This window comes from Anabas testudineus, chromosome 23 (assembly GCF_900324465.2).
Source record: "Anabas testudineus chromosome 23, fAnaTes1.2, whole genome shotgun sequence".
In the NCBI taxonomy this organism is placed as follows: domain Eukaryota; kingdom Metazoa; phylum Chordata; class Actinopteri; order Anabantiformes; family Anabantidae; genus Anabas; species Anabas testudineus.
In genome coordinates, this window is record NC_046631.1 from 2,693,528 (window position 1) to 2,719,653 (window position 26,126).

A 26,126-nucleotide genomic window follows, 5' to 3' on the forward strand; every position below is an offset into this window, starting at 1 on the left:
GTCATGTGCAATTTTAGTCTAATTTGATTTCTGTCTTAAACCAAGTAATGAAAATCAAACATGCACATTTAGTTTATGCAGCAATAAAATAACCAAAGAAGGGTTTTGGCTGCACTTAACAAGTTACAAGTTACACAAGTTAAAAAAATCTGCCTTTTTCTGCCGGTATGTTTATGAAGCAGAAACAGGCTGAGAAAAATATTATTAACACTTAGTTTTTTATGTGTTTTGATGAAGAATAAACCTGCATAACCTTGACAGGACGTCCTACCTAGATTTACAAGCTGCCCAGTTCACTGCAGCTCACTTGACTCATTTATTTCACTATGGGGCTTCTGTTTTGACCACAGAGCCTTCAAACTATTCCAATAAAACCCTAAATTGTTCATTTCTGAATCAGTGTAGCTCTTTTTTGTTGTTGTTTTTTTTGTCGATTGCTGTATGAGGGATTTGTCCCATCCGGCAAGCCAAGTGTTTGCAGACAGAACAGAGTGTTTGCACAGAGCACAATCTAAAAGTTGCTTTAGTTTACTTTGATGTGATTGCAATCCTGTGTGAAGCTGAATTGTCCTGCTGAGATAAACTCTGTTAATCCACTGCTCAATGCAGCATATAACAGGCACTCCAAATCAAATGCAAATATGCTTTGCCCCCTAGTATTCTTATTGTCTTTCCCCACTAGTAGGAAAAGCAAAAAAATAAAAAATGGGAGTTGTGTGGAGCCATCAGGAAGCTGTAACCTCCTCAAACACAGAAAACACCCATATTTCCATATCATATTCTACATTGTTCTTTTAATTACGTCATGTCATTGCACCCTCCTCTATCTACTACGACATCACCAGCTGTTTGGCTGCATGAATCACCTTGGATTTAGAGCAGTAGCAGATGGAAACTTTTTTTTTTTTTTGCATTTTTCTTGCATCAATGTTTGAGCTAAGTTTAGAAATATGACTATTGCTGGTGGTTGGTGGTCTTTGTAGTGTTTGTGTTAATCCGTTGTCTCTTTTAAGGGGAGAGTGGGAGAGAAGAGGCCAGTGTCAGAGGGAGGTGGCTGCTGAAACAGATCAAACTCTTCTTTTTGTTTTCTCCATTGCCGACCCGTGTAGTGAGCTTATTTTTCCAACAGGTTGTGTTCAGTGTGGTGGACCTTCCTGTATCCTACACACTAGATTTCCCTCTTCACACACACTTTCTCTCCTATTCCATCTTCTTGCTCTCCTGTTTGTTTACTTGCCCCCGATGGGATGTGGTTTGCAATAGTGCACATACAGTATACTTCCTTGCTTTGCCTGAGTGTATATTTAAAAGTGTGTTTTCCCTCTGACGGCGCTTGTTTTTTTGGATTTGGCTTTACGACTTCTCATCACTGAGAAAGTTGCGGGAAGAAACCACAACAGATACAAACTTCTGAGACGCGGCATGTTTAAAGGAGCAGATGTCTTGCTTTGAAGAAAAACCAAAAAAGAGCGGGAGAGAGGTGATTTTAATTGAGAACGGTGTGTGAGGTAAATGAGGGGAAAAAAGGATTATTTATAATCCGAAACTGTTAAGGTTTATGAGGGAATTCCTTAGGAAATGTCGACCATTTAAGATGCTGGGAAGCCTGAAACTTCATCTTGAAACACAGATATGTTAGAAGTCAACCTTGTCGGCTTTACAAGAAGTGTAATGCAGAAACAAATCCACCTATGCTTTAATCTGAACTTTACATTTCAATTAATTCTATGTTGTGACTATTAGGAACCCTTATTAAGTGGGACACCCTCCAACACCATGGAAGAGCTTCCGTTTCTGAAGGGATTTCTGAAAAGTTTGAGCTGTCCCTGTCTTTATACTATACTTTTTGCTCCCAAAAACTAAATTCAGGCCTAGCAGGAATTTCTCTGTAGCTGTCCTCATCAAACCCACCTTCCCCACCATGGGAAGAATCAGAGCTCTTCTTTAAGTAAAAAAAACTTTGGTTTGGTGAACAGAGACAAAAACTACATGGGTCAACTTAGAAAACAAGGGAGGATAGTTGATGTTATGACATGCTATGGTTCAGTTAAGTTCCTGCAGTGAAAACCCACCATAGACACTGAGATCCTCAGATGATTTGTACACAGAAGAGCCTGATTCTTTCAGTATATGTGCACTGTTGTCAGGCAAAGCAGTTGGAGGCCAAATGTGACTCACATCCTTCGTCTTCAGAGCCCACTGAAACCACAGCAGCTGCTGAGCTCAGTCTGTCGCCCGACGGACAAAGCGCCGCTTATCAGTCGGCTTATGGTCTGCAATGAAAGACAAAGCGGCTGTTAAGAGATTTAGGTGACAATACTAAAGATTAGCCAGCATGCTTCTCTTTCCGGATTGAGAAACACAGCTGGGAAAGTGAATCCACCTTTTTCAGGGAATACCATCATCTGAACTTGCTTTGAATCAGTTATATTGATTGATATACAAGTGTTCTGTAAAAGAAATATGAACATTTTCATTTTTTACATACTTAAAAGGGGAAAAGTAAGAAATGTTCAGCAGTCCTCTGAAATATTGTGCATTGTCTTTCATTCGGGTGCCGAACAGTGTTTGTACAATCAGCGCCGGCCATCATATTAACATCTATCCAATCTTACAATGTTTGCCGGGATCATTTATGAATCCCATTCAGGGCGTTCATAAACAGTGTAGATCTCTGCTCGGCCCCAAGTGCTTGATGAAATATTTGTGTTTGAGTAGTGGAGATGTGCTGAGAGCCTGTGTTTGGACAGCGCTCGCTGGCAGGACATTTACCACTTCACTGTTGAGAAGACTGAGAGGCGGAGCCGCTGGGACAGGCATCATGGAGAGGATGTCAGCGCTGGTCAAACGTTTATGATGTCTGTAAGGCTGAAGTAGTCTGCAGGGACAAAGCGCTGAACTTTCTTTCCTTTACATTATTCAGCCAGAATGTATTGTGTTCTCTGTGAACTTCTCAACACCAAGACATCTGTCTTTGCCTTTGCTTTCTGTGTGTCTCAGTGTTTCTCTTATGGGCTTTGTGAGAAGAAATCCATAATTTGGGGTGTTTTGGTTGGAGTTCAGCAGAATCTACCCACAAAGCAATGTAGACATCCATGTTTGGACCAGTACACCAGAAATCCAATGAAAAAACTCCACACACACAATGCACGCACTGAAAGACTGTCTGTCTTGTTGTTACAGATTTACACAGACTGGGCCAATCACTACCTGGCCAAGTCTGGCTGTCAGCGCCTCATCAAGGACCTGAGCCAGGACGTCACCGATGGAGTCCTGCTGGCACAGATCATCCAGATCATAGGTACGAATCCACACGGTGAAGTTAATCCGCCACACACTCGGCCATAATCAGTATGAAACTCATATCAGCAACAGAGAGTCTGACTTCTGTTATCAAAACAAAATATTGTCTTGCTTTAGGTATAACTAAATATTTAAAGTGGGATATTAATGATGTGTGGATAAATAGAGCCATGTGTTATCAGCAGTATTAAAACACTGCGTGTCTCTATAATTCATTCTGTCTGGTAGATGAATCGACCACCCACTCACCCCCGCACACACACACACACACACACACACGCACTCACACACACACACACACACACACATGCATGCTGATGTTTGGTCTTTATTGTGGTGATCTGGAAGGAAGCTGCGTCTCAGTCTGATATTTGGGCCAAATCACAGCAGCTCTCTCTTGTTTTGGGTGCTGGCTGAGCTGCTGCAACAGAGATCTATGACTTTGACACCCAGGGGTGCTGAGGCATCTATCTCCAACTTGGAGTGTCTCTCCCCCTCTTTCTTTCCTTCTCTCTTCTTTTATGTCTCTCTTCCTCTCTGTTTCTCAGCCCTCACATCTTTTTCTAGGTCTCTCTCTCTCTCTCTCTCTCTCTCTCTTTGTCTCTCTCACCTCTCATGACTTTTATTCCCCTCTGTCATCTTACTTTTTCCTTTCCTCCTACTCGCTCCCTCTCTCGCGTGCATTGCAGTGGCACTTGCTAAGTAACACATTATGAGTAACGCATTAGAGTAATGTCATTTCTTTTTACAGGGATTACTGTTGCTGTTTGTAATCTCTATTGTGTTTGTGTCACTGGTAGTTGAATGAACACAGGATGTTTTAAAGATTCTGGCTTGTGGACTGTCAGAGTCCCTCTTCCACATGATCATAACAAATGCACACACGTTTCTTACTATCTCTAGGGGCGTAATCACACATATGCTGTCATATACTGTTTACATGTGGGGTCATATCATACATACTTTGGTGCAAGTAGCAAACTGAGGCAACAGAACCCCAGACAGGACTTCCAAAGTGCCCTGTGCATCTTTAAACCCTTCCAAACCATCTTCTGCTTTGTTGAACTACATTGCAATTACTTTTTCACACAATACAGCAGCGAGTGTTTGATTACAGTCTTCAAGTTACTTGCCCAACGTTGTCTGTTGCGCAAGTTTTTCTTTTTTTCTTTTTTTACCCACACACTTCTCTCACGCATGTGTTCTAAACTTTTCTCTTTCTGGGACTCCCTCTGTCCTTCAGTTTGTCACACTCACACACACACAAGCACTTTTTCCTCCCTACTACATGTGTTGTCTTTCTCACTGATGCTGTCTAACTCTCTTGTTCTCTCTCTCTTTCTCTCTCTCTCTCTGTTGGATTGAAACTTTACCCTCCCTACTCGCCCGAACAGACAATGAGGCCAAGCTAGCCTGTCAGTAATTCTCTGGCGGCAGCTGACGAATTAGGCAGCTTTGCTTCCCAAACTTCTCCTGCATCGCACTGCACCTCAGCGCATACACACACACACATACACACTCACTCTCCCATGCTATGCTCAACAGTGGCCTCCCACTGGATTTGTGCACGTGAACTCAAAAGTCATTGGACATGGGAGCGTTAAAGTTCAGTGTGGACTGACAGTAAAAATCTCTTTTCTTCATTTTCCTCTGTCACGCAGCGAATGAGAAGGTGGAGGATATCAATGGCAGCCCCAGGAGCCAGTCGCAAATGGTGAGCCTAACTTTTCTATTCAACTGCATCCATCCTTTAATGCGCTGTTGCATGAGACTGAATTCCATTTATGAGGAAAATATATCTGAAGCGCTGTCGCTGAGCTGTTAAGAAGTTCTACATTACTAGTTTTATACGTTTTTATTGAGGATAACCGAGGGCAGCAGTCAAATAAGTTAATTACAGGGATTACAGGCAGCTGGAGTGGTGGTACAGAGATCACACTATGTTTTACAGCCACTGAGAACATCCCCTTAATATTACCACCAACACTACAAACCTGGAATTAAAAACGTTTTTACGAATCACCTGCTAATGGCTGGAAAGTATCTCAGTAGATTTACTATTACACTCACAATTATCCACTTATGATGTAATTTACTGTTCTTTTTCTAAATGAACCCAGCAAATACACAAAATGTAAAGATCACAGAAATTATACATTTGTGTAAAATAACTTTTCAAGCCTAGTATGAAGTTAAACTGAGTGACATCTCAAGAAGCTTTGTCATTAAAATATGAAATACAAGTACTTTCACCCCAACTCCAAGCAGCAGCCCCTCTGATTAGAGCTATTCACAAACCATCTTTACTACTCAGAAGGTTGGTGATGACTGGCGTAACCACATAACCACAGCAGCGGAGCCTTGAAAAGTTCAAAACCTTAACTTATTTAATTTAATATGCCATTTTCAATCATCTGTGTTCCTGGCTTGCCTGCGGCTGAGCGATGTTGGCGGTGTCGTTTTTCCCTCTGTTAATGAGATGACGGGGTGTATAACCGCTGATTGTCGTCACTGTGACATAATTACCCCTCACTTTAACTAGACTTGACTAAGTGTTGATGCAGTGCTGGTTTGCCCTGGCATCTGCCCTCCTGCCATTAAAAGTGACTAAAGCGGTTTAACTGCTCTGGCGCGTGTTCTTAGTAAGAAGCTGTGGGCGACGGGAGCGTTTGGTCCTGAGTCTGTGTCTTTTATGTGAGAATCTTTGGCATTAGCTTTTAGAGCTGTGCTTTTACACGTCTGTTGCATTTTTATTTATATTGTACCGTTACGTGTCAGTGTGTCAGTGCTTCCGTTGGTTAGTTTTAACAGGTGACTTCCAGACAAGGGAAGTCAATGGTTCTCAAACCATCTGGGGATGTCTGAGAATGATCGCTACATCCTTCCAAAAGGATCCCATCACTGGAATACACCAGAGTGTATTTTACAACTAGTTTCACACATTCAGTACGCTTTTCAGCTGTTTTATTTTTCCCTCCATGGTGAGTCCAGCTGTAGTGAAAGCAGACAGTTCACCCTGCTAGAAAAACAGCATTAAAGAATCAGGAAGGGAGAAAATGCCAAGGTCATCTGAACCCATGTAACCCCCGACGTGACTGTGTAAGTTGAGTGTGTCCAAACTAGTTGTGCAAACATAAACCTCTCTATGTTTATCTTTCTTATTTGTGTGAAGTGATTCTGGTTCTGGCTCCACACAGTCCAGTCTTACACGTCGCTGGTCACTAAGGGTGAATTGCTGCAGCACCGAAAGCATGTGGCTCGATATGCCAGAAACTGGTGTGTGCGTGTGTGTGCATGCGTGTGTGTGTGTGTGTGTGCAGCTTGCTCTTTGTCTCAGCCACTTACTAAGCCCATTGATCCCCCACCTGCTCTGACCACAGGGTCCGGCCAGCTTGGGAAAATGAATTTTGAGGAAGCATGGTTTCTTGTAGCGTGGGCACAGAGGGAAGGAAACATCTGACATATACAAACATTTTACAAAGGTGCAGGCAGTTAAGAGAAACATTGTTTGGAAAAATCAGGCTTTAATATCTGGCAGGTAAAAGGAACAGTTTGAATACAGTAGTGCTGGGTTTGCATCAGGTTGAAACGAAAGTCAACATTACAAAGGTAGGTACTAAAACCACCTACTGTACTGCACAACAAATACATTTGATAAACAATTTAATGCCAATTTAACCTTTACTGAATATATGGTGTAGAGAGATCAAGCAAGAAATATTACAGTACATACAGTCCAATGAGGCTTTATGTGTTTAGAGAGAAATATGAAACAACATAGACTGTATCATCTTTTGCACAAGGTCACCCAAATTTTAAGTGAGCAGAAGTATGGGAACATGTGACTAGCAGGTGTTTCTTGTAACCCAGATGTGTCTTGTGAGATTGATTGTTTGGACAATAAATACAAGCTCTTGTGTGAAGCACCGTGAAGGAAGTGTCACGGCTTGGGCTTGCGTGAGTGCTTCTGGAACTGGTCTTTATTGATGATATAAGTCATGATGGGAGCATGAAGAGGCTTCAGTGTGCAGCAAGACGATAGTCCAAAACTCAACGTAGGACAGTCCACCTGCTGTAGAGAAATGATGCCGCAGTGAAAGACTGAGAAACAAGACATTTGGTGACGTTGCACACTTGGTGCAGTTATTGCAAACAGGACATATCCAAAAAGAAATATCAAGAAATATTATATTTGTGCTCACAATGAGCATATATACTGTGAACAAATGGAGCAGCATATGACTTTATGCTCACAGTTCACGCAAACCTCTGTGTGAACACAGAAACAGAACTGATTCAACAATGTCTGCTTTAATTCTTTCGCTGTAAGGTAGTAAGGTGATGACACATGAACGTATGGCTCTCAGAGTGGAGCATTTTAATAGATTGGCTTGTTTGCTCCACGAGATTGAACACTGATATCATTCTGAAACTAAAGTTGTTTATTGACAACCTGTCTGCAGTCCTGAGAAAATCTGGAGCTGTTTTTTTTGGTTGTTTGTTTGTTTGTTTGGTTGAGTTTTTTTAACTTTTGGCTGCTTATTGACAACTTGAACTGTGAATGTTGGAAACCTGCCACTGGGCCACCTAGCACCTGCAGTTTAAACGCCTAGGCCAGAGACGTCACTGTAGCAGCAGCAGCTGTCAGTGGAAGGCCAGATGATTTACCTCCACTGCACAGAATTTCTCCCATTTGGGCCATGAAACGATGATCCTTCAGTCACAAGCCCATTTCTCTAACTGGTAGGTCGCTGCCGGTCTGGTGAGTGGACTGCAGCCAACTGAGCAGCTGCTGGTAGCCCAGCAGCAGAAACCAGCATGGCACCAGCATCTGCAAGCTTCTCGGCTAATCTGCATGCATAATATGTTTTTTTTCCTCTAAAAGCCTGTTCACATTACAAGCGAGCTACGAGTCAGTTGAAGGCCGATCATTTCCTGTGGAGCTAATCCAACAGAAAAAAGGAAGGGTATAGTGCCAACAAAGTTTTACTATGAGTTTTCACACTCCTCTTCTGTCCATTTTCTAGCTCTGTCCACATATTATACCTAATCAGATCAAGATTCACAATCTCTTCATTTCCTGTTAACCTTTCAAACTGCTCCTGAATACTTATAATTACTTAGGGCGAAGGCTATCACCTCTGATGCCCCAAGAACTCCTAGGATAACACTCACTGTTCTCCAGAACAGTGGAATCATGAATTAATACCCCTGTTTCTAGGTCTCCCTCCTTTCCTTGCCCTAATTTGCTCTGTTCAAGAACAATATGTAAAAGAGTCTGACCTCTGATCTCCTTACTGTTACACTGTATGACAAAAGCCTGCCTTTACAGTGTGCAGGTATCTTCTAATTATACTAAAAGGTCCCAATTTGGTCACTTGATTGTATAGAAACTTTTAAACATGCTGCCACATAACTTTGCTAAGACATAGACTCAAAATAATGCAGAATGGTGGGGGCTGCAGTTATACTTTGAGCCTGTAGCTAATAGCTTATTGATTCCCCAGAACTTCATCCTTATTGCTTTTGATGCTCCAATTCTTTTTCTTGCCTGAAATTCCAGCAGTCTACAACACATGTATCATGGTTGTTGCAATAATGGGAGAATAAGTATTTTTCTTCTGCTTCTTCTTCCTATAGGTCAGATAAACATGTGCATTGCAAATCCAAATGGGATTCCTCACATTTGAGGCTTGGCTTTCCCACTGATCAGACTGGTCAGTGCTGCTAACATGCCTGTTTTTCCTTGTAGAGCTTGCGGCTGGTGTGTTTCAAGGAATAGTTTTAGTTGAATTCATTGGTGCAGGATCTAATGATTGCTGAGAATTTGTTTCTGCAAACAAGAGCGGGGATTCTATAAAGAACCATAACCCCCAACCACATATTTGATCCCGGAAGGAATCATCTGCAACCACTGAGCATGAGATGATGAGAAGGAGGAATGACAGGAGTGTGGTACGTGGGACTTACGACCCAGTGGAGATTTGAGTTTCTTTCCACTGTGTTTAATACATCACTGGTTTTCAGCTTTGTGATAGAACATGGATGTGATTCACTCGCTGGATAGTGATGAGAGGCAGCTTTGGAGACAGAGGCGTAGGTTCATCAGAGGAAATAGAATGTTTCCCCCAGATACCCATACCCCCAGATTTTCTCAGGTCAGTTTTTGATGCCCTCTTCTTTCACACATCTCACTGTGCCTACAGCCCATGCTTGTTTGCTTGCAGTATATAAATCCCACCCTCTTCCTATTTTGGGATTTTGGATAAAGGTGTCAGCTAAATGCCTGTGATGTAAAACTACAAATGCCTTCTGTGGATTATGAATCTCACACGGTGTCTGTGTGAATCCTTCAAACGCCTCACTCACCTCGCAGCACACTCTGCAGTTCCTCTCCCATGTAAAACCTCACGCCCTCTGACAGTGCACTTTCTTATAATTGTGCAGAAATCTAAAGGAATTAGATGCACACCCAGGTATTGGAATCAAATGAAGGATTTATTTTTTTCATTTCTCAGAAGAATCGTGCTTCAACACGAGAATGGCAGGCGGGGGGGACAGCAGAAAAGGCCCATTCAGCAGAAAATATTAAAGCCTCGCAACGCTAATCCTCCTCATTATAGACAGACATCATTAGCAAACCACAGAGCGCTTCCCTGCAATATGGATGACTGTGCAGTTTTACTTTGAGTCTTTGTGTGAGTGTGTGTTTAACTTGTAGCGATTTCAGCAAAGGATGCCAGGAAAAAAACACTTGTCAAAATCTTACATGAATGTAAAATGTAGAGATGCAACATCTGTCAGCAGAAGGCCTGGGGTAGGAGAGATCGCATCAAACAGCTCGCTGCTATAAAGTCAACTCTTCCCTTGCTATTCATTTATGATATTGGATTTTAAAGTGTGTCGTGGATCATGTTTGCAGCGCCGGCTCTTGATTTGACAAGGCGTAGGGTGAGCTCTGGTGCTCTTTGTGTGTCTACACAGGAGGCATTCAGGCACAGTGCTGGGTGTAGCTCACCCACGTTTGGGAAGCAGTCAGAGCCCAGAACATAATTACTGTGGTGATTAAAACATTAGGCATGAAAACACAGGGAAATAGACTTATATAGACTTGTATAGAGCATGATTACTGTGTCGACAGGTGGATTAAACATATCTGTTCTCACAGACATACATGAGACGAACAATTGAAGAACAGACACCTTTTTGCCAGCTCAGATATTAAATACACTTCTCATTGAAAACACCTTTAATACACAGAAACAATTATGGTGTGATTTCATAATAAACAGTACTAGGCACTAGGCTAGCATTGTTCTGACCTGAACCGAACCATTTAAACTCGCTCCAGGCTAGAGACGGTCATTTCTACTAGTACTTTGTCCTAAGCAGCAGATTTGGACTTGCTGCCTTTGAGACTTAATTGAGTCTAGGGTTTCTTGAAGACTATAAAAACCCTCTAGTCTTATCTGGGCCCCATCTGTTGGCAGCGTGCTCACCACCCAGACAAGCAGACAAATGATACAAGCCGCTCAGTAGTATCATCTTCACAGGCTTAACGCCTTGTCACCAGCACAGCTCACTATTAATCTCCACTTCTAATTGATCATGTTCCTAATTTGAATCTCTGGTCCAGGTTCCTTCATGGCCAAACTAACTGACATCTGTGTGACACTATTCCTCAGGTCGTTGATTTGATTACACCAGTCTTGGCTGTCGAACGACTCATCTATTATGAGAGTCAGTTGGTCTGGAAATACACAGAAATATGGATGATGGGAATTCAGGGCGTCTGGAACATCCCTGATGTCATTGTGCATGCCCTGCAATTGGCAGAGAGTGGTCTAAAGAGAGCAGAGGCAGACGGTCAGGTCAGACTGTTGAAACTATGCCTATACAGGGACAATAATTCATGCTGTCTTTTTTATAGTTTGAATGTCTCAATGGCGGAGAGGTGAGCTTCCAAGCAGAGGGCTCCAATTTAGTAACCTGAGTAACTGTCAGGTGGAAAACCTGGCAAAAGAGGAAATAATAGCTGTAAATAAGCAGCTAGTTGGGAACAGGTTCACCATAACAAAGCAAATAAGTGTTTACAACTTGTTTTAGCTGCTAAGAATTAGCTATTAGACATATGAATGTTGTTATTATCAAAGATCTAGAGCCTCGAGTACTTGAAAAGTGTTTGAAAATGTTTAATCAGAGATAAATCTGCTTTACTAGTCTACCCTAAGTGCAATACCTTTTGAGAGCAGTGTGTGATCAATCTGTGATGCTCCAAATTTGGATGCCTCGAACCAGTACCAAGAAGTTGGAGTGTGAGCTATTTGTTAATGCATGGCTGCTCAGGTGTCTCAGCAGCTGTTCTCATATAGCGTAAACATTACTCCAATCCTCCGTTCTCTGACCCTTGTAAATCTTCTTCCTGGTCCATTATCTTCTTCTATGTTCTTCGGCAACTGCAAGTGGATAAGGTGTGTGTTCTGGAGCACAGACTGACCTTCTCACATGTTAGCCACTTAAGCAGCAGGAACAGAGCGCCGAGGGGCTCGTTACAGCTTACTTGTAGCTCAATTGGAAGCTTTTAATCACTCATTATAAGTGAACGACATCGGCAGATGTTCTGCAAAGGGAGCAGAGAGCTGGCTTGTTAAATGGGCACAGTGAAAGACTACTAACCTTTGATCTAGCTCAGTATGTTTGACTGCAGCGCACCAGCTGCAGCTTCTTTCAGCTATTCCAAACCACTGTGAATGTTGCAATTTGGGAGTAATAAAGAATAGATCAATGAGACTTTTCACTGATTCTCTCTGCACTCGGCTGCTTGGTGTCCTTGTTTCTTATAAAGAGACAGATAAGAAATCAAAAACCTTTTCTTTATCCTCTGTCAGTCTGCCTACTAAGATATTGTATTGATTGCAGTGCCAGCTTATTCCCGACCAGGTCACCTATGTTGTTACTGTCTCGTTGCCCCTTTGTGAACTCCACCCGCATGACATCCTCCTCAGGCACCCGCAGCGTGACATTGGTGCTAGTGATCACTGAAAGTCATCTCAGTCCTCACTGCCTGAACAAAAAGAGGCTTGTGGTCTGCTCGGCCTTACAAAGCAATAAAAGCAACAACTTTGTTCGTTCAAAAAGTCAAAGTTCATGACTTTGTTTTAGATTTATTTTTAACATTTTATTTTTAATGCTGCCTTGTTTGAAAACTGTCAAAACATCAGTCTCACAGTCACTTACTGTAAATACAGTCAGTTATATGAGTGACTATGTGAACATGCATCTTTACTTTAACTAATGAAGATTAAATGACAACTTTCTGTGGTTCTAGTTTGGGGAGTTCATGTACATGTATCTGAACTGTACTTAACATCTGTCTGCCTTCCCTGTACTGAAATAAGCAATAAGCAGAAGCAGTCTGATACTTAATTACAGGTACAGCAGAGAGAGGTTTAATACCATTCATATACATATACTGTCCAAAGTAAAACCACAGGAAGCACGTTGAATATTTGATATTTGCCAATGGTTTATATTCTTTTTTCCTTGTTTACTACAAGAGCTCACTCAGGCCCAACTAAAATGGCAGAGAAGTGGCATGCATTACTGGCTTTACTTTACAGAAGAGGGAATGTTTAATTTATATAAATTGCTGCTGCACATGATTTATCACCACATACTGACCACTGCAGCAGAGAAACTGGATCTGACAGCATCTGGGAAAAGCAGCTGTAAACTCAGCAGCACTGTTTTATCCCAGGTTTAAACAGTGACTAAAAGAAAGAGGGAAAAGCGGCACAGTCAAATTACTCATGAACTGTAGTGGCCTAAAGCGTACTGCAGCTAATTATCAGGATGCGTTGTGAACTCGCGTTGCAGTACAGTAGCTCCCTGTTCAGCACGATAACACAAGACAAAAGAGTAATGTGACGGTGTCTTATTTTCACACAGTATTACACCCACATCACCCTCTGGTTCTTTTTACTGACTTTTAATGGTGTGTCGCGAGTTCAGTCAGGTATGTTACGATTGAAGCCGCCAATAATCCCTTAATCATCCTCACCCCATTAATGTTCTTTTGTTTTAAGTGATTACATGAGACCATTTAACTAATATTTCCTCATGTGCACCCACATATGCCTCTTCCAGCTCTGCAAGTGTGTACTCTTCACACTTACCTGAATTTCCCTCTAGGGATTAATAAAGTTTATCTTAACTTCAACTTATATTTCCATTTTAGAAACAAACTACAGTCCATGTGTGATACATTGTGTTTTAGAAAGCCATGACAGATGTTTAAATGTTCCAGCATCATTGCTTTGTTTTTATTCAGAGTCGTAAGACAAAAAAGGCTGGGAAGCAACAGTCAGCAGCAGGGCTGTAATGATATTTCTCACCTTGCATTGTAGCTGGTTAGCAGGTTATTCAAATGCTATGAGCTTAACCTCACCGACCCTGTCAGGAGAAGTGGCCTGAGATGGGACTGACAAATTTGTTACTTGTCAACAGTAGTGTTATCCGTCATGTTGGTAATGTCTCTACTCTGGAATGTAACAGTGTGAGAGTCCTTCCCCGACGGCTGGCGTCAAAGCCATAAAGAAATACTTAACAATGTCCTCTTGCCCCTGAAAACATCCCCCGTTCATTTATCCTCCTGTGCTGCTTTCTTTGATGATCTGGTGTGAACATTATTAATCATGTCTGTGCATATACTTTCAGCTATTTGTTTTAGATTTCCTTATAAAGCCATCAACTGAGATGTGGCTTAACTGAGATCAGGTTTCCACATGCATCTCAGTAATGCATACACTTAAGACTACAGCTAAATTCTTTCAGTTTTTTAGCAGTTTTACATTTTACTCCATTTACATGATAATCAGATTTTATTTGCTTCAGCCACTGTAATGAGGCTTTAGATAGGGAGAAGAGGTTATTTGGTTTTGTGCTGTTCTTACTGATCAAGTCAACTTAAAATACAGTAACTCATTCAGCTGTGTCAGTTTGACTCTTGCCGACATTTCTCTGTCACTACTTTGAAAGGTTACTACATATGTTGATGATTTACATTTTTGATAGTCTCAATCTCACTAGTGATTGGCCAGTTGCTTCTTTAACGTGAATTCAACTTGGATTGCTGAACAAATTTTGGATGTGTGCATTGAATTAGAGTAAATGTCCAGGTTTTGAAGCTTCATCCAGCAGACTAAAAGTCAGGATATCTGCTTTAGTCTTTGTCTTTTAGGTCTTGCAACTCTCTCCACTTTATGCAAAAGTAATTATTTATGGCCAAAAAAAAAAATATGTAAACCGATTCCTCCATGATGACACATGGTAAGTAGGATATTTGCTGTGACACTGTTGTGTCTCTATTGTTCTTATGTAATTTTGCTGATGCAGTCTATTGTGGGTCAGGCTAAAATATGCCTAAAAAATGTAACAAGAACAAAATGAAGACCAGGGATAAAAAAAAAAGAAAAGACACAAAGAAGGAAAACAATGTTTTCTGGCATCATTTTGCATTTTGTTTTCAACAACCGTTAAGAGAAGTAATAATATGATCTGACTCGAGAAATTGAGAAGGGATTGAAAGAGATTAATCCAGAGACTGATGAGGTGGTTCATTGGTCGTTTTCATCTATGAAGCGTCTTAGGTTGACTGACTCTCTCTGTCTCTCTTTGTTACTCACTCACACACACACACAGCACACACACAGACACACATGTGGACACTCACCCTGTCTGTGCAGCAGATGTGCAAAGCCACATGGAAGCCTTCCAAGTTATTTGATGCTGTAAACATCTGCCCACATGACCCTCCATATACACTCGCTGGCCACTTTATCATTATTTTTCCAATGCAGCAGCTTTGCCATGAATTCTACTTTTACAGTATTGGATTGCATTAGGTTGTACAGTGGTACCTAATAAAGCAACTGTACAACTGAGACATATATGTGCAGCTTGTGCTGCCGTGCAGATCCTGTTGATTATACATATGTGTTTATATGCTGACTGAGCCTGTACTGTAGTTCCTTTAAGACACAGGAATGAGACAGTCAGTAAAGCCCCCGACAAGTCCTTGTTTGGTTTACACAGATATGAGATATGATGTTGTAAAAATCAGCTGCACAAAGGAGCTTGTTTTGTCTTGGAACACCAGGCTACTTGATAAGAATTATTTTAGTTTGGTTTTGGATGGTATTTCTAAAATAACAAAAAGAGCAATAACCTCTTTATCCAAGATTTCAGAAGGCAGCTTTTCAGCTCTCAGCCACGTGACAGATTTCAGTAAGGGTAAAGGATTCTGAAGGCTGCCACCATGATCAATATTGTATAAAACAGCTCCTCAGCCTCATGTCAGATGAGAAAAAGTTTCTGTACTTTTGGATTTTGACACGATGAGCGATGATCCCTGGATTATGAGACAAGATCCTTTAACCCAGCCTCCCCCCTGCCCGTCAACTGCTCTGAAGCTCAACATTTTGATTCATTGTCTGTCAGCAGCCGTCTGTTTCGGACGCATTCAGAGTGATAGGTCATGGTAAAAGAGGAAATGAAGTGTTAGGGATGAGTCCAATGGAAGCACAGGTGTCAGACCCCCTGTCTCAAGAAAGGGCTTGATGGAGAGGTGATAAGCAATGAGAGGAGTGGTCTGTTTGGATGAAGAAAACCTGAGTGACTTCAAATTCTGACGGTCTAATCAAGTTCCCCATGTTACTGTGTCCTGGCTTTTCATAGGGCAAATATAACATATACATAAATCTTCCCTTCTCCAGTATTTTCAAAACCTTTAGGCTGTAACTCAGAAAGGGATTGAGCATCATCTGCCTGTAAATGTTTGGATTTCAAAGCAGCTCAGCTCAACGGCAGTGATTAATGAAGTACATTCTGTCTGTAAAAAGCTTCCTAGTCATGTGTCACCTCAGCATGAGTGAATAGCTCTGCTTTAGTACATTTCAGAGGCATTAATAGTTACAGTACAAAAAGTATGTACTCATCAACCCAACATTCTACCATATGGGAGACTAAAGAAAGCAAACGTCTCAACAAGCATGTCTGGGGCAAACCTAATTTTCATGTAGCAGCTATTGATTTTGATCTGCTGAAAACACTGATTGTAAGTGAAGGCCTGCAATTAGATCTGTGTGGATTTGACTGACTCATCACTAGCCTTTGATTTCTGCCTTTAGCAAAAGAAAAGTCTGTCCAATCAGCTCCTCACTGTTATGGGTTTTGACTATTGACTGTCTCTGACCCCACAGGTTCCAACCACCAGGGCATAGTTGAAGTTCTATTTTCAAGTGGGTGTAAAAGAAATGAATAAACCCTGACAGCATTCAGAGAATAATCACTGGGCTGAAAGTGAAACAGGTTGGAAAGAAAGAGTTGAAGTCATTTGAAGTCAACTGAGTCATCCCCAGAATTACTCACTAAATAGCTCTGTGTGAAGTTTGAGTCATCCGTGTTTGTGAAAAACTGACTTAGGGATTTGAGATGGCATGCATTTTCCAGTGGATATGTAGCATTTTGTAGTAAAACCCTTCAATTATTGAGCTGTGCTGCAAAGCGCTAATGCTTACTTTTCCAGTCCTGACTTGAAGGAGGTTATTTTCTGTCCCATAGGAAGTGGTAATTGAGGTGTTGGCCCATTTGTATTTGACAGTTGCATCTAAGAGATAACACCTTCCACTTCCAGCCATCATACATCAGTTACTTGATACCTTTTAAAGAGGCTCAGCGTGCCCCAGCACACTTTTCAAAAGCAACAGAGGGACTTGAGGAAAATTAGGCTGCAATTATTTAGATGTAGCCACTGTCTTAATACAGTGGCTGGAAAGACTTAGAGGAAATACTGACATACTGTAGTGCTACAACTTTGGGTCAGAGATTGACCAAAAATAAATTCACTGAGAGATGCTCAGCGAGAAAGATGAGTCACTTTTGTCACAAACACGTTTTCAGGTGACCTTTTCCATTCAGTACGAAATGACAGGGTTCACAGTCGTCTCTTAATGGAAGGGGGACAATTTAAAGTGCAAAAACAAATTGAAGGAAATTCATTTTTCTCTGTTGACTATGATAATGGCTAATAGAAGCACAACTAGGCATCACACAGCTGCTCTCATTCGTCTCCTAAATTTATAATAAATCATTTCTTGTTACAAATACTGAAAAGTGTCAATTCACACATAAGAGACCATAACTATGAGTTTGTCGGCTTTTTAACCAATTAATTAAAATTGCATATGGCTTACTTAATAATTAATAAAATCATGCCAAACTATTTTAGATTTTCACTCCGGCAGCCAATGGTTTATACTTTTTCTTCAAACAGAACTGAAACACATAACTAGAGCTTAAACAACAGTAATTTTATCTCTACATTTAACATACACTTTGTTATTGAGTAATATTTCTGCTTTAGTTTGTAAGATATAATCCAACTTTTCACACAGGTTCGAAATCTAGATAAAGTCAAACCAAATAAACAACCAACCAATTAAAAAGAATAATTTTTTTTATTTATTGAATGTGCAATTTCAATTCTGTGCAACCAAACCGCAATTACAATTGTTGAGGGGAACTTAACTGCAACTGCATTACATTTTTTATAAACATAATCAGGATATAGTTACTATTAACTTTAATTAGTAAGTGGCCAATACACCAATATTAAACTGATTAATCAATTTATCATCCATCCATCCATCCGTGGTAAGTTTTTCTCCTGTCTTGTGATGTTTTGATTTGTAGCGTGGCTCTATAAATGAAACATGCGGTTCAATTGTAACGGATTATCACAGAAACAGAAAAAGCTCCCTCCGTCATTCTCCCTTAGACTTAGGGTACGTTTCCTTCCTGCACTGCCTGTTGCACATGTGCCCTGCTGTCACTCCTTAAAATGTGCTCTCTCTTTCCTGCTATAAGTTCTTCATGATTAGGTGGAGTGTGCCTCATCAAAATGCCTTTTTCCAAATTGCTTTTAATGGCCTGTGTGGATCTGTGTGATGCCAGCCTGCGTCGGAAAAATAAATGATGTTGGTTTCTCGAGAAGCTGTTAGAGGATGCCGCAAAGCCAAACCGCCCACCAAACTAGCAGTTAAACATCGCCAGAGCCCTGCAGAACATTAATGCCCCAGCCGTCATCAACGCCTTCAATCATTATTCCACTTGTTTACGTCATTATGGAGTTTAGGTCAACTAAAAACAAACAGAGGTTCCGTCTAAAAGCCTCACAATTTCTGTTTGAAGAAACAACGCATGACTTTTGCTGCAGATGCCTGTTTTCCTATAAAAAAAAACACAGATCTGTCTCCAATTAAAAAAATTTACTGTTTCTTTATGCGATTATTTTGTTTTGTCTTTATCAGCTATTAAACCAGCCTTCACACACACGTACAAATATTGTTGATTACATATCATCTGTGTATATGTGCTGTTTATTTTGGCAGAAGCCTACACTACACACCCCTACTTCCCCACATCACTCTCATCCCCACCAGTTAGCATTCAGTCAGCACGTGTCTTCATATACAGTGTGTGTGTGGGATGAATCAAACAAGCTAGTACCAGGGCACACATGTCAGTGTGTGCACACACCATGTGGATAGGCAGCATGGAAGCCCACATGTAAGGGGGTTTAGTGCCTGTGTGGGAACGTGTGTGATCATGGGAAGTGGAAGGCGGTGACTTGTGTCAGGCAGATGGAAAAGCTCTTTGTGTGACTTCTTGTCCTTCAAAGGAGCCGAGCTGATAAAACCAGTGTAAACATCTCAGTGTGTGGAGAGAAAGTGGCTGAGAGGGAGGTGCACCTCTACAGCAACTGGTTTTAAGGTGCCCTTATCAATTGAAATGAGTTCAGTTACCTGAGAAAAATAAGCTTACCAACTAGTGGCTGTTTTCTTTTTGACCACATCAAACAAACTCGTTCAGTAGATTGAGATTAAATTTATTCAAATGTTCAAATTCCTGAGTATTTAACCGATTTTTTTTATGAATGCTGATTTAAAATTTGAGAGAAAAGCATTTGTTTGTTACCTTGGAAACATGATATGATATAGGGCAGTGATGTTTAAAACAGCTTTAATTAAGTAAAGGTAATACGGCAATGTCAAAATGAAATTAAAAATGCATTTAAAAACTGGAATTGCTTCATATCCCATAATTGTCTCAGTTTACCTTGGTAACACCAGCAATCGAAGCTGAATCTATAGTACAAATAAAATGTATTACATGCAAACAGTCTCTATACAGTTTCCATTATACACCGGGCATGAGAGACAATGCACATAATTATAGCTTATGTTTGGTTTTCTTGCATTTCCCAAATAATTATTCAGTGAAAAGAAGAAAATTGTGTCAACGTTGTTGTTACAGACTGTGACTCTAATATTAATCTAATAATAAAAGGTAAGAAGACTAAACAACATAACAAACATAATTTCACTAAACTCGCTGACAAGGTCAGACCTCCAGCAACACAGTGCTTTGCTATGAGACAACCGTTTTGCCTTCTGACCTTCATCAGCGTGATCTAAAACATATTCAACAAGGTGTCTGTGAACAGTCACACACATCAGCCCAAAAGAGTTAAAGTGTCTGACAAATGAATTATTATATTACATATGGAGGTATATTCTATGTCTTTCAGCAATATGTTTCTTTTCCTCTCAGATCAAATACAGCTTATTTCAGTGAGTAGTCCAATTATTGATTAGCATTTATTAGTGGTGCTAACGAAAAAAGAAAACAGTTTGTGATCGCAGTAAAAAAGTTTTTGTTGGAGTTTATTGTGACCACCAAATACTTCTTCATGTTCATGGGAAAATAACTGAACTCACAGACATTTTCCAGCTTTCTGTACCATTAAAGAAGGGCTAATTCACTCAGTTGAATAAAATGCCACTCAAATACACATTATTACACCAGCGAGGGCAATGTTGTTCAGCTCAGTGGCAGTAAAAGAAGATTCAGCAGATATGACTCATTATCCTGGTTCTACAAAAGGCAGGGGAGGGGGAGTTACAGCTAATGAATCATCATTGCCCGCTGGACGTCTGGCTGAGTTGCCCGCCCTGCCCTTTGCATGGCACTGGCACACTGCACTGACACCAAGCACTCCAGCCTTTGACCTCGTCATAAAAGACCTCCTGAGGGGGACTGGCAGCACGCCACAATGCTAATGAAGCCACTCGTTAGCTGCTGTCAAGGAATGTAGAAATCCCCCTAATAACTGCAACCTCAGTGGGCCTTTGTGAAAATGATACCAAGTTTGGCGAGGTGACAGTAGCTGAATATGTTGTTTGCATTGGACTGAATGTGTGTTTGTGCCATTGACTGGCATTGTGCGTACAGTACATAGGAGTGTGTGCCCCCCTTGAAAGCATTCAAAATCCCCCTGGCGTGTGTAGGTGGCCATACACTGCGGTCAGTATGCCATGCAGCCGGGACCCAGGGTCAAGTGGGGGTCGGGTAATAACCACACAATGATGTGCTTTATGGGTAATAGCGCTGAACGTCCCTGTGCTCTGAGCCCTCTGCCCCGAGACATTTAGGCTCATTGAATGTTAAGTAATGTCACATTCTTGCTGTGTCTCTCCTTTGTGCTGACTGTCTGCCGTCTTCCCAACAGATCGAAAATGTGGACGCCTGCCTCAGTTTTCTGGATGCCAGAGGAGTGAATGTACAAGGGCTCTCAGCAGAAGGTAAGAAGACTAAACAATACATAATTCAAGGCCTGATTAAGCTCTTAACTGAATTAGTAGAAAAGCAGAAGAAGGGTCTCACTATTGTTGCATCTCTAATTTCTCGACCTAGAAAATGAATATGGTTTTAACACCAACTTTCTGTGGGTTGTTTTCCATTTCTTCACAGTACCAAACATCTTCAAAAACTGGTTAAGGCCTATTTCCAAAGCACATATATACCTCACAGCAATGGAATTTACCATGCTGCTATCATGGTAGCGGTGCACAGTTTCTCCATCTCCAGCTTTCACTATGGCAATGTAGGCAGTCATTAGGGCATCAAAGTGATTAGAGGGAGGATAAAAACTGCACAGAGGGATTTGTTTCCCAACCATGAGGGTATACAGTACATGGCTTATATGACAGTGATGACTACAGAAGAGCGCTGTGCAGAATGAGCGCTTGCCAAAGTGAAAGATACGTTTAAATTGTCCCAAGAGGCCAGGGTTAAAATGATCTTTAAGTTCCAAACTATGTGTTATGATGATTCTGCAGAAGTAACCTAAGATTCCCTCAGGGTTCATAAATGAACCCAACTGATTTTTCAAATAATCCAAGGTGTTTGGAAATGCCTATTTTGAGAAAAAGACTTGATTCATTCATTTGTCTGAAAAATAAAAAATAAACTAGCAGAAATGTGTCTCTAGCTGTTATTTCGTGTTATTCAGAGTCTGTCTACCAGGCTTCATGTTGTTTCTGTTCCCCTTTAAACATAAAAGAGGTGAGCATGCCCTTGACCTCTCCAGAAGCAGAAATAGTCTGACAGCCTGACACACTGACCGACAGCTCTAAATTTTGTGCCCCCCACCACAGCACTAAAAACAGCAAAGTGACTCACTAGGCCTGGAATTTCAAAGTGGGTCTGTAAAAAAAAAAAAAACAGGCTATTGGGTTCCTCTGTCCATTGCTGTTGCCTTTCATTTCTCTCTTCACTCAGTCCATCGTTCTCTCCCTCACTCTTATTCTCAAGACTTACTGTGGGTGTGTGGTGTGTGTTTGTGAATTGAATTACATGGCTGCCTGCCCTCTTATGTCTAATTGAATCTGCCCAGGGCTTTCCAGATTCTGTTGGCTGGCATACAGTATATAGTCTTTATTATCTTTTTACAAGGTTTGGGAATAAAATTAAGTGGAATGTTTGGTGTGCACAAAGGAATGTGGAATCTACTTAGTGTAATAACTCTCTAGAAGTCCCCTTGCCTTTCCTGTGGGAGGATGTAAACCGGAAAGTAAAACCCATAATGTTGAAGAGTGTTCTGGTTCTGCCATAGATGTTTCTGCTGAGGAGGTTACAGGCCATAATAAGAACAAGTGCAAAACTCATTTTTCCATAAAGGAAAAGAAGATGATGAGACAGAGGTCAGTGACATTTGTCCAAGTTGACTGGATTTGTCTGTAACTATTCATGGTCCTCAGAGTATGGATCTTAATGATTTTTGTGATCCCTTGGCTTTACATCTACTGTCAAGTCTGTCATGTATACAGAGAAATATCTCAATATCTATGTTTAGATAGTAGATATTTGTGGTTCCAGTCCCAGTGACTCGTAATCCCCTGGCTATCCAACTCCAACATGAGATTGACATTTGTGGTTTTGTGGAAAATGTCTTAAAGTCTCTGGGCTTTGAGACATGTGTAAAGGTACATAGGTTTATAATCAAAAGCATGCAAAACTCATTTGGAGCAAATGTTAATGTTAAACCCACCAAACATTAGCATAATAGCATTGTCATTGTAAATGTATCATTGTGGAAGCACTGCTTTTGGTCTTGTGAAGAGAAAAACCTTCTCCTCCACCTTCTCAGACTCACACTTCACCCCTTAACACAAAGAATATATCAAACGGAGCAACATGAAAAAGTTTTACTACCTGAAATGTGATAATTATCCACAGGAGGTTCAGTCTTCTGTTTTCAGCCCTAAAAAGCAGGTGTAAAGTTCTGAGACACACATTTCCTGCACTTGATAATGGGTTACAGTGAGGGGTCCTTATAGCAGGCCATTAAAGTCTCTTTCCAGAGCAGGATGTCTGCAACTGAGAACTTAACAGAACAAGTAGTACTAGCGGGCAACAAACCGTATGACCTGTTTACTACAATAAAATCCCCCACGCTTCATCTCAGATCACATACTTGTTCTTTGACCAGAAGGTGAGGCCTAGGGTCAGTCTAAGGGTCCTTTTTGAAAATATAAGGGGTGTAAGGCAAAGAAATAACTAAGCTCACACAAAGAAGCCAAGGGCAGCAGAAGCCAAAATATAAGAAATGTGGAGTAGTAGGGTTAGATCCTGTTTGAGCATATCTTGTCTGTAGAAGTATCAATCTTCTACTTCAATCTAGAACCTTGACTCAAGACAAAACTGACCTCTCAAATAAAAAAAGATGTCTCTATTGTTGATCTCATTATCATTTCTATAACTTATACCAGTTGCTGAAAGTTTCATTCCACTGCAGCTCCTTGGTTGGCTGAATCTGCAACATTCTCTCTTTTCCTAAAGCACAGAAAACACTTCCGTTGAGATTCTCAAAGGCGCAGTATAAAATCCAGCCTCTGGGTGTTAGAGAGTGGAAAGTACCCCCAAGAGATTAATCTTCTCCAACTTTCACAGTCCCCGAACAGCACAGCCATGGATGGGTGGGAAGAATGTTTTAGCCTCACTAGACTGAAAAATGGAGTAAAAAGCCCTGCGTCAGCCGCTGCCATCCTTCCTCTGCCTCTGTGTGCCAGCTCTCACCGAGGGTTTGATATAAAAAGTCGATTTCACAAATGGGTGCGTTAGCTACAGTGATCGATTCTTCCTCCTCTGTGACCGCTGAATCCTATCCTGGCTGTGTGTGCAGCAGTCTGTGAGAGAGGCATTTGTTTGAGTTTTGTCTGGGATGAACGCAGGAACTGTTGAGGATAAGATTAACACACCAGACAAAGCTACTTATTGATTAGGAGCTTTTTTGTTGTTGCCAACTCAGGATATTTAAACGGTAACTTTATCTGCAGGACTGCAGCTTTTTGGAGTCGTGATGTGATAGAGGTTGTCGGGGTGAAGAGACAAAGTGTTGGACGCAGAAGTTAATTTCCTGTTTAAATTTTTGATCTACAGTTTTGTTAATCATGATTATCAATATTCTATAATCTAACCACATATTTATTGTAACCATGATGATGAAGGTCCTCTAACCTTACTAAAGTACTTATTTTAACTAAGTGCCCAAACCTTAGCAGATATTTATCATAGCATTGTCATAACACAAAGGTATTCTTTTTTTTCAGCAGTGACTTTTTAATGTATTTATCTGTAGAAACTGTAGTTTCGGATACACAGTGCACAAAATGAGGAAATGAGGTCGTATAACCACTATCAGTCTTTAGGTTGGAGGACTTGTTGCATTTTCACTACAAATATATTTTGGGTTACTGTTACTATATAGTAGTATATTTAGACAGTGAAGTCCACATAAATGCATAGTTTCTGTCAGTGTCTCACCACTGTACTCACAGTACTGTAACTGTAAACTATATCAGTTCCTCATTTCTTGGCAAAAGCAGAACTGTAAATGAACTTCCTGTTGTATATTTTAGTTGTTTGGCGTCAGACTTGCCTTGCCTTCACACCAGACATCCCCCAGTCAAGTGTAGAAGTACCCATGTTGAACTTCACTTGTAAACCTAAAGCTGTTTGTTAGCTCATGTACTCATGTACATGAGCAGATGCTTCAGTCTGGATTAATGACAACTGTTTCTCCTAAGTTATTTCTACACTGAGTAAGTGTTACTTCATGCTGAATATCATAAGTGACTAATTCTGTAATTCTGCATATTATCATTATAATAGTTTGTACTCCAGTTAAAGCCTGTGTATAATTGCACTTAAAAAAAATACTCGTATGCCTGTTGAACAACAGCTGCATTTGAGCTCTATTCTCAAGTGAATCATTTTGAAAAAGTCAACACATGTTCACTATATGCTGTTTAAATGAGACAATAAATAATTACCTTAGGTTCTAGACAAATGATAAGTAAGTTCTGCACTGTTTTCACTTGAAAAACTGACTTTATCTTTATCTAAAATGAATTGGATCTACTGGAAGGAAAATGCAGGCTGTAAATCAATATGTAGTAGTAATACGTGATGGATGCAATAAGAATTCATATGATAGACTCCATTTTTTCTTTCCATTTTGTCCCTCCAGAGATAAGGAATGGCAACCTAAAGAGCATCCTAGGCCTCTTCTTCATCCTGTCGCGCTACAAGCAGCAGCAGCAGCAACAGCAACAGTACTACCAGTCCCTGGTGGAGCTAAGCCAGCAGACCAGCAGCACTGCACCGTCCGCCAGCAAGACACAAGAGATGCAGTCCAGGTATGTGGAGTAAAAGCTCCAAGTGGTTGCATTACAGTAGTTTCATGTTGGTTAGGGTCTAATTTGGGGCATAGGTAGCCTAGAGGTCAGAAAGGCATGCTGCAGTCACTGGTTTGAATTAGTGGTCCCATTATTTTTTAGGATGCTGGAATAGAGGTCTACTGATTTATTGCTTTTGGATGCTTAATTAGGTCCAGTTAGAACTTTTGTAAACAGGAAATTGATGGATTTGACTGCCTCTTAATGGCACTAGAAATGAATAACAGCCTTCAGGAAGATGTTTCTCATTAAATGCTTAGGGGGCTCCTGCTGTATCAGCCACATAAGGACATTTTGACAAGAAAGAAGAAAGTGGAGAAATGACATTACATTTACAGTTTTATATATGTGTCTAATAAATACAGTATAAGGCTAGAGCCAGCATCTTGTTAGCTTAGCATACGACTGTCTATCTGGCTATTAAACATAAAGCTATACCACCTAGCAGGTTGTTAGATTTTTTTAGTGTACCACTCTCATATTTGTCCATTACACTAGATACACTGTAAAGGTACAGGTAGGAGCCTGTTAACTTAGTTTAGCATACAATAATAATAATAATAATGAATACTTTATTGATCCCCTTGGGAAATTGTGGTTGGACAGCTGCCACAGCTACGACTGCTCTACCACCTGAGCTAGTACAACTGACTTATATAGATAATAAATAGGTTATAAAGACTT

At 40.7% G+C, this 26,126-nt stretch overlaps 1 protein-coding gene across 7 annotated transcripts in view; it reads left to right on the plus strand.

The window, feature by feature from the left end:
* The window catches only part of nav3 (neuron navigator 3), a 247,766-nt gene that overhangs the window by 130,202 nt on the left and 91,438 nt on the right, over window positions 1-26,126 (plus strand). For 6 of the 7 annotated variants that reach the window (XM_026363685.1, XM_026363681.1, XM_026363682.1 and 3 more), the window contains exons 2-5: window positions 3,184-3,301; window positions 4,965-5,017; window positions 20,933-21,005; window positions 25,235-25,403. In XM_026363685.1, the coding sequence (XP_026219470.1) occupies window positions 3,184-3,301; window positions 4,965-5,017; window positions 20,933-21,005; window positions 25,235-25,403 (413 nt within the window). Of the gene's footprint in view, window positions 1-3,183; window positions 3,302-4,964; window positions 5,018-20,932; window positions 21,006-24,716; window positions 24,807-25,234; window positions 25,404-26,126 lie in introns of those variants that run through there. The other variant, XM_026363688.1, reaches the window with a different exon arrangement.